Source organism: Lolium perenne, chromosome 7, assembly GCF_019359855.2.
Source record: "Lolium perenne isolate Kyuss_39 chromosome 7, Kyuss_2.0, whole genome shotgun sequence".
NCBI lineage: Eukaryota > Viridiplantae > Streptophyta > Magnoliopsida > Poales > Poaceae > Lolium > Lolium perenne.
Genome location: NC_067250.2, coordinates 182,007,408 through 182,019,561, shown reverse-complemented (window position 1 = coordinate 182,019,561; position 12,154 = coordinate 182,007,408). Strand labels below are relative to the sequence as shown.

Below are 12,154 nucleotides of genomic sequence, written 5' to 3'. Positions count from 1 at the left end.
CAAGGCTATCACTCCCGTTACTTCTTCCTTGAGCAGGCCTCTAGGGAGGGTGGTCTAACCTGCCAGAGGAAGGGTGCACACGCTGGCCAGGTCATCCTCGGGGGCATCTCGGTACACCGCCACAGCACAAGCTTCGCCTACACTTGTTCCCACAGCTGGCGTGGGCTTTGAGGATGGCCAGGTGGCCTCTGGCGCCCCCGCCTCTCCTTCCTCCGGCTTCAGCGACAGCGGACCACCAGGAGGGTGTGACTGTGACCATGAGCTGGCGGCTGCACTCAGCAGCGCTGCAGCCCTACCCGCCGCGGCTGCTGCTCCCAAGCTGCATGCTTTGGCAACGGCTTTTGCTGCCTCGGTGGCGGCGGAGAGGCACCAATTGGCCTCCAAGGCCGCCGCGACGGAGCGCCTGGCTCGGGCGGATGCGGATGACGTGGGCACCCGACAACCTAGGCATGGCGCGGAGGCGGCGGCATCGCTGCTACCATCGCAACAGCCGGGCAATGACCGCTAGGGGCGCGTCGTGCCTCCATCGACCAAGCCTTCAACGCTTGAGGCGGCCTCGACGCATGATGCTTCCGTCACGGTGGGGGGCTGCACCGTCCACTCCTCCCCCTAAGGTGGCGTCCTCGCGACACACCATGTCTGTCACCCCATCGTGTAGGAGCACGCGGCATGGGGTGGCAACGGATGGCACTGAGGCCATAGATGAGGACTCGCTGGCCAAGGCAATGAGACGCAAGGCGGCGTCAAACCTCTACCTCGCATGTATTGTTTCAAGTGATAGATCCTTTCTTTTTCCACGCCGCAGATTTCTTCCAAGTTGAATAATCTAGGGGTTTCATTGGGTACTTCTCTTGATTTAGTTTCTGTTTCGACTAAAGCACATGGAGCTTGATAGATTTAAAATATACTCCTGTGTTGAAGAGCAAGTCGGATACCTCCCATACAAGTGATGATGACGATGAAGCGTACGCCATTTCGGATGGCCAGCTTCTCTCACATATTAAGAAAAGACGACGCGATGCTTAGTTCATGCTATGAACTCAGGGCAAAAGATCGCAAGTCTAGAACCTCTTCTATTAAGAAAAGTGCATGGCCTAATAAAAAGGCAAGATTGTCCAAATCTTCTCATGTTTCCAAATGAATGGCATGTTTAAGAATAGCAGAGGTCTTGGTGACTTGGCTAAACACTTACACATTTCTGACTCCATTCGGGATCATGCTTTAGATTTTATTGCGATCTCTGAGACTGGGAAGCGTCACTACTCCACAAGTTTTCTAAACCGCCTTTCTGGTGGTGAAGATTTTGCTTGGGTGTCGCGACCCCAAGAGGTCGGTCCGGGGGTTTACTTGTAGGCGGCCGAACTTCGACTATGGAAATATTAGATAATTTTGGTGGGGACTTTCATATAAAGCTTCACATTCAGAATAAATCTGATAATTTCATTTGGAGTTTAGTGTTTGTTTATGGGGCGGCCCAGGATGCCCTCAAACCGGCCTTTCTTCGGAAGATGGTTAATCTTGCAAAGGATAATCCACACCCTATTATCATATGAGGGGATTTTAATTTGCTTAGATATCCACACGAGAAGAGTAAGGGCAGGTTTGACAGTCATTGGTCTTTCCTTTTCAATGCTGTCATTACAGCTTGGATCTGAAATAAATATCAATGACCGGGAGGCAATTCACCTGGGCTAATAATCTTCCTGATCCGACATATGAGAAGCTCGATAGAGTATTAATGGACTCGGACTAGGAATCAAAATTCCTTCTAGTCTCGGTACGTGCTCTTCCTCGAATCGAATCTTTATCAGATCATGCTCCCATACTATTAACTACCAGACCCCATCTCCACCTCGTAAATGTCCATTCAAATTCCTACTAGGATGGTTACATAGAGAGGGGTTCTCATATATGGTTAAAAATGTATGGGACCAGCAGTTTGTCGCGGGCTCTCCAATCCAAAGGTGGAATAGCAAGCTTAGGGCTGTGCGAAAATACCTTGTGGGGTGGGCACAACATATGCCTAGACAACTCAAACAAGAGAAGCTCAGCCTTTCGACGTCAATTGACGATTTAGAGGCAATCGCGGAATTCAGATGGTTGACGACGCATGAACTTGATTTAAAGAATCAATACAATGCGAAGTTAGCCGGATTATTACACGAGGAGGAACTCAAATGGTACTAGCGATCAAAGGCTCAATTCTTATTGGAAGGGGACTCGAATACGATATACTTTCATAGTGTTGCTAATGGCAGACGCAGAAAGAAACACATTCATTCCCTTATCCAAGATGATTCCATGATCGAGAGACATGAGCAATTAAAGTCTTACATTACTTATTATTATAAAAGTTTATTTGGAGCACCTGAGGATTCACATATATCTTTGGATAAATCCAGAGTGAATGATATCCCACATGTGTCCCCTGAGGAGAATGCTGTCATTTCCGCTCCATATACGGACGAGGAGATTAGGAAAGCGGTTTTCCAGATGGAACACAACAAGGCACCAGGACATGATGGTTTCCCAGCTGAGTTCTATCAAACATTCTGGGATACTATTAAAAATGATCTCCTAGAGTTGTTTCAAGAGCTTCACGATATGCAATTAGATCTCTTTTGAATTAACTTTGGGGAAATCATTCTCCTCACTAAGGTTAACGACATTCATCGTACCCAGCAGTTCAGACCAAATTTTCTCCTCAATGTTTGATTTAAAATCTTCACAAAGGTTGCTACTATTATACTTAATTCTGTAGCTGATCAAGAAGTGCGTCCAACTCAAACTGCGTTTATGCAAGGTCGAGACATCCTGGATGGTGTCGTGACGTTGCATGAGACGATACACGAGATGCACCGCAAAAAGTTGAGTGGGGTTATCCTCAAAATCGACTTTGAAAAGGCTTATGATAAAGTAAAATGGTCTTTCCTACAACAAACACTTCGAATTAAAGGTTTTTCTTCGGAATGGCACACTCTAATTAATAACTTTATCTCTGGTGGAAGTGTTGCCATCAAAGTCAATGACGATGTTGGCAAATACTTCCAAACAAAGAAAGGGTTACGACAAGGAGATCCGATGTCTCCAATGTTAATTAACATTGTGGCGGATATGCTTGCTATTCTAATAGAGTGTGCTAAGGTAGATGGCCAGATTGAAGGAGTGGTGCCCCATATGGTTGATGGGGGACTATCTATTCTGCAATATGCCGATGATACAATTATTTTTATGGACCACGACCTCGATAAGGCAAGAAACCTGAAATTAATCCTATCAGCTTTCGAGTAGTTATCTGGTCTAAAGATTAACTTCCATAAGAGTGAATTGTTTTGTTTCGGTGATGCCCAAGACGAGGCCGACCAATATGCCGAATTATTCGGATGCGGTTTAGGCTCTTTTCCAGTTAGCTACCTAGGTATTCCGATTCATCATCGGAGACTTACTCTAGCCGAATGAAAAAAGGTCGAGGAAAGGTTGCAGAAAGAGTGAGTAGTTGGAAAGGAAATTTACTATCTCTTGGTGGAAGATTGGTACTCATAAATTCAGTACTCACAAATATGGTACTGTATATGATTTCATTCTTCCAGTTGCCAAAAGGAATTATTCATAGATTGGATTACCTCCAATCAAGATTTTTCTGGCAAGGAGATAGTGAGAAGAAAAATATCGGTTGACAAAATGGAGTGTTGTATGCCGTCCCAAAAATCAAGGTGGACTTGGTATCCACGATCTAGAGATTAAGAACCAGTCCCTACTAGGTAATTGGTTGGCTAGCTTCTTAACCGAGGACGGGGTATGGCAAAGCTTGTTGAGGAGGAAGTATGTAGGCCCCAAAGCGTTTTCTCGGGTTTCTTGAAAACCCAGAGATTCACATTTTTGGATTGGCATTATGGCTACTAAGAAGCACTTCTTTCTGCACGGGTCTTTCTCCATTAGGGATGGGTCGAAAATTTGTTTCTAGGAGGATAAGTGGTTGGGGATAACTACACTCCGGGACAGTATCCAACTTTATATAGGATCGTACGTCATAAGGATGTAACCCTTCAGAGGGTGATGGAAACCTCTCCACCATCTATGACTTTCAGACGTAATGTAGTCGGTCTCCGCTTAACCAACTGGAACGAATTGCTACAGAGATTAGCTTCAATCCAATTGGTCCAAGGGAAAGATTTATTCCGTTGAGAACTTACCAAAAATGGTAAATTCTCAGTAAGATCCATGTATGAAGCGTTAATTCAACCTATTCAACCGGTTTATAATAATAAAAGGATTTGGAAGCTGAGGATAACGCTAAAGACGAAGGTCTTTGCTTGGTACCTACACCGTGGTGTTATCCTCACCAAAGATAACCTTGCAAAAAGGAACTGGTATGGATGTAAGAGATGTGTTTTCTGTCACGAAGACGAGACAATTAAACACCTTTTTTTCCAGTGCCGGTTTGCTAAAGCTATATGGTCAGTCATTCAGATAGGATCTAGCTTATACCCTCCCCGTAGCGTTGCAAATATTTTTGGCAATTAGCTAAATGGGGTAGAGGTTAGGTTTAGGAGTCTTATCAGGGTGGGATCGTTAGCCGTTATATGGTCGCTCTCTCTATGTAGAAATGATAAGGTTTTCAATGACAAAAAATATTCTCTTATGCAGGTAATTTACCGATCTACGGCTACGCTCCGTTTATGGTCGTTCAACGCTTGGAGGACCGCGACCTCTTTACGAAGATGTCTACACGATTGGAGAATTCGGCCAAGGAGTTTATTATCCAACATGGGTGGCTGCATAGTCTGAGGATAGCGGCTCCTTCACCATGATTTGTTTGCCTTTTTATGAGAACTCTGCATTTAGTTAAACTTTTTATGTTTGGATTGTATCCGCGAACAGCTGTGTGCATCCTAGTTATGCAGAGATCGGGTGTATTACACCAAACGTTGAAGTAATAAAGCGTTCTTTTTCGAAAATATAATGGAACCGGACCCATTGGTACTGTGTGATACTTACCCCTAAACCCTAGCCTCATTACCGAGCGTATTAGAGTGCACTTTACTTTGTCGCAATTTTCTAGAAGCAGCTTTGATCATTGTCCTAGGCCAGCCAATGTGGCCGCATGTCTTAGTTAGTCACTCTGAGGGGCCTGAGTCGATTGTTTGGCATGAGGAACCACCCGATTTTGTTATTTCTGTTATAGATGGTGATGTAACTTCGATTCCCAATTAATAAAATCTGATCAGAGATGACCATGTGTTTGCATCTCTAACCTCTACGTAGGCTCGACTGAGTAGGCCTAGTTCGAGCAAGACTCGCAAACGTGAATTGATTAATGGGAAATTAAGAGGAGAAACAATAGCAGAAAGGACTCTATGTCGCAGTCCCTCCGGTCAGATTAAATTGACGCGAGCTGGGCAGATGGACTAGCTTCCGTGTGTACGAACGCTGCATCGATTAAACACGAGCAGAGGGAGTACTAGCTAGTAATGTCATACGTATCAAGCTCTCAAAGATTAATCTATCTCAATCCTTTATCACGCGTCATTGTCTACTTGGAACTTTACTACGGAGTGGCTATGCAGGAAGGCGTAGGCCGTACGTACTGCGCCCACTGGTAGCTTGATGTTTATATGAACAAGGACGATAGGGTTCCACGCACGGCGCAACAGATCGAATTGATCATTCCATATCTTCCATGCACGAAAACTATCTCCAACAACATATACTCGCATTAACAAATCGCTGCGGATCGATCTCGATCGAAAATGCAACACCCCCTAGCAATTCTCCTCCTAGTTTGCCTCTTCTTGTCATTCCATGAAAACACTTGCTCCGGTGCTGGTGCAGGAACCAGCATCAACTACTCTAAATCTGATTCACCACCAGCAGCTGCAGGAAGCAACTTCTCCTCCTGCCTCGTCTCCAACGGCGTCATCAACTTCTCGCTGCCCACGTCTCCGAGCTACGCCGCGCTCCTCAACTCCTCCATCTTCAACCTCCGGTTCACGCTCCCAGACGTCACCGGGCCCGCCGCCATCGTCTTTCCGCGGTCGAGGGATGATCTCCGGCGAGCAGTCCTGTGCACGCGCGGCAGCTCGCTGGCGATCCGCACGCGCAGCGGCGGGCACAGCTACGAGGGGCTGTCCTACACCACGGAGAACCACGTACCCTTCGTGGTGGTCGACCTGGCAAACCTGAACCGCGTCCGGGTTGATTCGGGCTCAGCCACTGCCTGGGCCGAGTCGGGCGCGACGGTGGGCGAGCTGTACTACGCGGTGGGGCGGTCGAGCAGGTCCTTGGCGTTCCCGGCCGGGTCGGAGTCGACCGCCGGTCTAGGTGGTCTGGTCTCCGGCGGCGGGTTTGGGCTTCTGTCCCGGAAGTTCACGCTCGCCGCCGACAACGTTTTGGACGCGGTGCTAATCGACCCGAGCAGCCAGGTCCTTGACCGGAGCTCGATGAGCGACGATGTCTTCTGGGCCATCCGAGGCGGCGGAGGCGGGAGCTGGGGCGTGGTGTACGCTTGGAAGCTCCGGCTCGTGCCGGTTCCTGCCAACGTGACCGTGCTCACCGTCGGCCGGACCGGTCCGATCGAGCTCGTTGCCGAGCTGGTTCACAGGTGGCAGTATGTTGGGCCCGATCTGCCAGATGAGTTCTATCTCTCTGCGTATGTACCCACCGGATCATCGAACGGCAATGTCTCAGTGACGTTCCAAGGCCAAGTTTTACAGTCTAAAGAGGACGCCTTCTCGGTGCTGAACCAAAGATTTCCGGAGCTGGGTCTGGCCGAGGCAGACCTGTCGGAGATGAGTTGGGTCGAGTCGGCGGCGTACTTCGCCGGACTGAGCACGGCGGACGACCTGCCGAACCGGCGCCTACAAGCAAAGCAATACTCCAAGGCCAAGTCGGACTACGTGCAGACGGCGATCTCGATGGGCGACATGGTCGAGATCGTCCGGTACCTGTCGACCGGGCCGACCGGGTCCATCCAGCTAGACCCTTACGGCGGAGCCATGGCGCGGATAGGGAGAGGCGAAACGCCGTTTCCGCACCGGGCCGGAATCCTGTACAGCATCCAGTACGGCGTGAACTGGGACAGGTCGCAAGAACCTCGCGCGGAGGAATACATCGGGTGGCTGAGGTCGTTCTACGGGTATATGGCCCCGTATGTGTCCACGGATCCCCGCGCCGCGTACGTCAACTACCTGGACCTCGATCTCGGCGTGAACAACTGGACGCGCAGCGCCGGCGGGTCGTCGGCGGGAGCGGTAGCTCGCGCGAGGTCGTCATTTGGGGCGGCGTACTTCGGGGAGAACTTCGGCCGGCTCGTCCGGGCGAAGACGAAGGTCGACCCCGGCAACGTGTTTAACAACGCGCAGAGCATCCCTCCCCTCGCACTCGCAGTGATAAGTCTCCACAAGTCAAAGTGATGCTTTTGAAATCGCAAAACTGGTTCGAGAAGATGCCCAATGTACTGAATAAAACATGATGGGGTTTACTTTACTTCCTCGTTCGTGTGTGCTGTATATTGTTCGTCCTGCGGTCTTCTTTCGATCAGTTCTTGACAGCTGCTGTTGATTTTACTGTCAGAACATCAGCGAGACACTGCACCGAAAATAAACAGCGGAACCTCGCCCGTTGGAAGCCTCTGAAAGAAGCGCTCCGTATGTTGTGGACAGTGGACTTGTGGTTTCCTTTTGTTTTGGTGCCATTTTTACTGCACATTTTCTTGTCACCTGCTATCAACGGTAACCAGGCAATTCTAGATCGGCTTTTATAACTGGAGAAGCGATAGCGGTGGTCGCTTCTTCTTCCTTTGACTGGCATGTCACCAAAGTGCAACAAAATATTGTCTTCTTTGGTCCGCTGCCATGGGCTCCTGGCCCAGCACGCCTTAATATGGACACGGGCCACACTTAGATCATACTCGAGTTTGTGGGCGATCCAAAACACCGATCAGATTGGCGCGGGGCCGCACACCCCCGTGGGCCAGCCTAATTAGGTGCTGTCCGTTTTCTTTTCTCTTTTTTCTGTTTTCTTTTTTTTCGCATTTTTCTGTTACTTTTCGTTTTTAAGATATAAAAATGTTAAAATTTGGAAAAAATTGCAGATTTTTATGTCAAATCTTCAAAATTATTTATATTTTTGAAAAATATGCAGATTTTAAAAAGTTCAATTTTTAAAATATGAATTCTTGGAAAAAAAGTTCAAGTTAAATGTTCAAATCCAAAAATATGTTAAGTTTTTAAAAAATTGATTTTGAAAAATGTTTAAATTTGAAAATTGGTAAAACCTAAAAAGCGTTCAAATTTGAAAATTGTGGAAATTCAAAACTGTTCAAATTTTAAAATATTCGAATTTTAAAATTGTTTAGATTCAAAATTTGTTCGAAATCGAAAAATAATAGAGCAGAAATGTTAAGAAAAAACGAGAAAGAAAAAATTAAAACAAACTGGGTTGGCCCAACATCCCCCTGATGTCTACGTTCCCCCTCCTTTCCTGTAGACAGTGTTGGGCCTCCAAGAGCAGAGGTTTGTAGAACAGCAGCAAGTTTTCCCTTAAGTGGATCACCCAAGGTTTATCGAACTCAGGGAGGAAGAGGTCAAAGATATCCCTCTCATGCAACCCTGCAACCACAAAGCAAGAAGTCTCTTGTGTCTCCAACACACCTAATAGGTGCACTAGTTCGGCGAAGAGATAGTGAAATACAGGTGGTATGAATATATATGAGCAGTAGCAACGGTGCCAGAAAATAGCTTGCTGGCGTGTAGTTGATGGTGGTAGTATTGCAGCAGTAGTAACTTGTGATAAAAAACGGTAAACAAGCGGTAGTAACGCAGTATTTAGGAACAAGGCCTAGGGATTACACTTTCACTAGTGGACACTCTCAACATTGATCACATAACAGAATAGATAAATGCATACTCTGCACTTTTGTTGGATGATGAACACATTGCGTAGGATTACACGAACCCTCAATGCCGGAGTTAACAAGCTCCACAATAATGCTCATATTTAAGTAACCTTATAGTGTAAGATAGATCAACAGACTAAACCAAGTACTAACATAGCATGCACACTGTCACCTTCATGCATATGTAGGAGGAATAGATCACATCAATATTATCATAGCAATAGTTAACTTCGCAATCTACAAGAGATCATGATCATAGCATAAACCAAGTACTAACACGGTGCACACACTGTCACCTTTACACACATGCAGGAGGAATAGAACTACTTTAATAACTTTGCTAGAGTAGCACATAGATAAATTGTGATACAAACTCATATGAATCTCAATCATGTAAAGCAGCTCATGAGATTATTGTATTGAGGTACATGGGAGAGAGATGAACCACATAGCTACAGTGGAGCCCTCAGCCTCGGAGGTGGATTACTCCCTCCTCATCATGGAAGCAGCGATGGCGGTGAAGATGGCGGTGAAGACGGCGGTGGAGATGGCTCCGGGGGCAATTCCCCGTCCGGCAGGGTGCCGGATCAGAGGATTCTGTCCCCGAATTGGAGTTTCGCGACGGTGGCGGCGCCTGGAGTCTTTACGGGTTTCGTCAATTGGTACTGCGTTTTTAGGTCGAAAGGGCTTTTATAGGCGAAGAGGCGGCGCGAGGGGGCACACAGGGGGCGCCACACCCTAGGCCGGCGCGGCCTAGGCCTGGCCCGCGCCGCCATGTGGTGTGGTGGCCCCCTGGCCCCTCTCCGACTCTTCTTCGGTGTTCTGGACGCTTCCGGGAAAAATAGGAGGTTTGGCGTTGATTTCGTCCAATTCCGAGAATATTGCCCGAACAGCCTTTTGATACGTCCAATTTGCATCACTATTTTATATCATAATTTGCTGTTATTCATTGATATATTCCATATTGGGACACAATACTTATGTTATTTCATCTATTTTGCATGTTTCATCATTATTGGAGGATCGAACACCGGAGCCGGGATTCTGCTTTGGAAAAAGCACCGTCGAACGCAATATTTCGGAAGATCAACTACGGAAGGAAATTATACCAAAAATCCTATTTTTCAAGATGACGAAGGAAGCCGAAGGAGGAGCCGGGAGCAGCCGGGTGGGCCCACACCCTAGGGCGGCGCGGCCAGCCCCCGGCCGCGCCGGCCTATGGTCTGGGGGCCCACGACCCTTTCGCCTCCTTTTCTTCGCCAAACCCTTCGTCCCGAAGACCTAAGCCACGAGAGGGTACCTCGCGAAGAGTTCTGACCGCCTCTGCGGGGCGGAGAACACCAGAGAGAAAGAGCTCTCCGGCGGGCAGGAATCCCGGGGAAATTCCCTCCGGGAGGGGAAATCGACGCCATCGTCACCGTCATCGAGCTGGACATCATCGCCATCACCATCATCATCATCTCCACCATCATCACCGCCGTCATCACCGCTGGACACCGTCACCGCCGTAGCAATTTGGGTTTGATCTTGATTGTTTGATAGGGGAAACTCTCCCGGTATCGATTCCTACTTGTTGTTGATGCTATTGAGTGAAACCATTGAACCAAGTTTATGTTCAGATTGTTATTCATCATCATATCACCTCTGATCATGTTCCGTATGATGTCTTGTGAGTAGTTCGTTTAGTTCTTGAGGACATGGGTGAAGTCTAAATGTTAGTAGTGAACTATGGTTGAGTAATATTCAATGGTGTGATATTTAAGTTGTGGTGTTATTCTTCTAGTGGTGTCATGTGAACGTCGACTACATGACACTTCACCATTTATGGGCCTAGGGGAATGCATCTTGTACTCGTTTGCCAATTGCGGGGTTGCCGGAGTGACAGAAACCTAAACCCCCGTTGGTATATCGATGCGGGAGGGATCGCAGGATCTCGAGTTTAAGAAATTTGTGGTTAGATTTAATTCTTAATTACTTTCTTGTAGTTGCGGATGCTTGCAAGGGGTATAATCACAAGTATGTATTAGTCCTAGGAAGGGCGGTACATTAGCATAGGTTCACCCACACAACACTTATCACAACAATGAAGATTATTTAGCCGTATGTAGCGAAAGCACTAGACTAAAATCCCGTGTGTCCTCGAGAACGTTTGGTCATTATAAGTAAACAAACCGGCTTGTCCTTTGTGCTAAAAAGGATTGGGCCACTCGCTGCAATTATTACTCTCGCACTTTACATACTCGTACTTTATTCAACTGTTACATCAAACCCCACTGAATACTTGTCTGTGAGCATTTACAGTGAATCCTTCATCGAAACTGCTTGTCAACACCTTCTGCTCCTCGTTGGGATCGACATTCTTACTTATCGAAGATACTACGATACACCCCCTATACTTGTGGGTCATCAAGACTACTTTATGGCGCCGTTGCCGGGGAGTGAAGCGCTATTGGTAAGTGGAATTGGTAAGGAAAACCTTCTTGTTGTGCTGATTTTATTTACGCCTCTTGCTATAAGTCATTATGGAGAGATCTTCTCTTCAATTTCTATTTGGGAAATCTAAGTCTACTGCAACGGTAGTGGATGAGGCGCCAGGTGAGGAAGTGATACCATATAAAATACCTATGAAAATTATTGAACGTGTTATGGATAACCGCTATGAAGGGGATGGAACTGTCCATCCCGGTGATCATTTACTGTTTTTGCATGAATTATGCGGGTTATTCAAATGTGCAGGTATTGCTATGGATGAAGTGAGGAAGAAACTATTCTCTTTGTCGCTGTCCGGTAAAGCGGCGCATTGGTATAAATTACTGGATAATGGGGATTCTCTTGAATGGAATGATATTGTGCCCCGGTTTTATTCTAAGTTCTATCCTCCAAGTGAAATTCATAAGGATCGGAATCGCATATATAATTTTTGGCCTCATGATGGAGAGAGTATTGCCCAAGCTTGGGGGAGATTGAAGTCTTTAATGCTCAAATGCCCCATTCATGAGCTTCCTGGTAATGTTATTATTGATAATTTCTATGCAAGACTTTCTTTTCAAGACAAGACCTTCTTTGGATACTTCTTGTTACGGATCATTTACACGCAACAAAGAAGAGTTTAAAAGGGACCTTCTTGATCGGATCCAAGAAAATGCGAAGGTTGGGAGAACGACAAGGATAGAGAATCGGGTATAATTTATGATTATAAATGCATTGAAGCTTTTATGGATCTTGATAAATTTCGTAATATGAGTGCTATATATGGTC

The 12,154-nt window shown here is 46.7% G+C and overlaps 1 protein-coding gene across 1 annotated transcript; it reads left to right on the top strand.

Annotated features, from left to right (window-relative positions):
- Positions 1-5,660: 5,660 nt before the first annotated feature.
- Positions 5,661-7,485, top strand: LOC127314891 (berberine bridge enzyme-like D-2). The gene has a single exon (XM_051345425.1). The coding sequence runs from the start codon at positions 5,751-5,753 to the stop codon at positions 7,410-7,412; it is 1,662 nt and encodes a 553-aa protein (XP_051201385.1). The 5' UTR covers positions 5,661-5,750; the 3' UTR covers positions 7,413-7,485.
- The last annotated feature ends 4,669 nt before the right edge of the window (positions 7,486-12,154 follow it).

Bases quoted from the DNA above. Each gene is read 5' to 3' on its own strand.
- LOC127314891 (XM_051345425.1), top strand. From the start codon at position 5,751: ATGCAACACCCCCTAGCAATTCTCCTCCTAGTTTGCCTCTTCTTGTCA.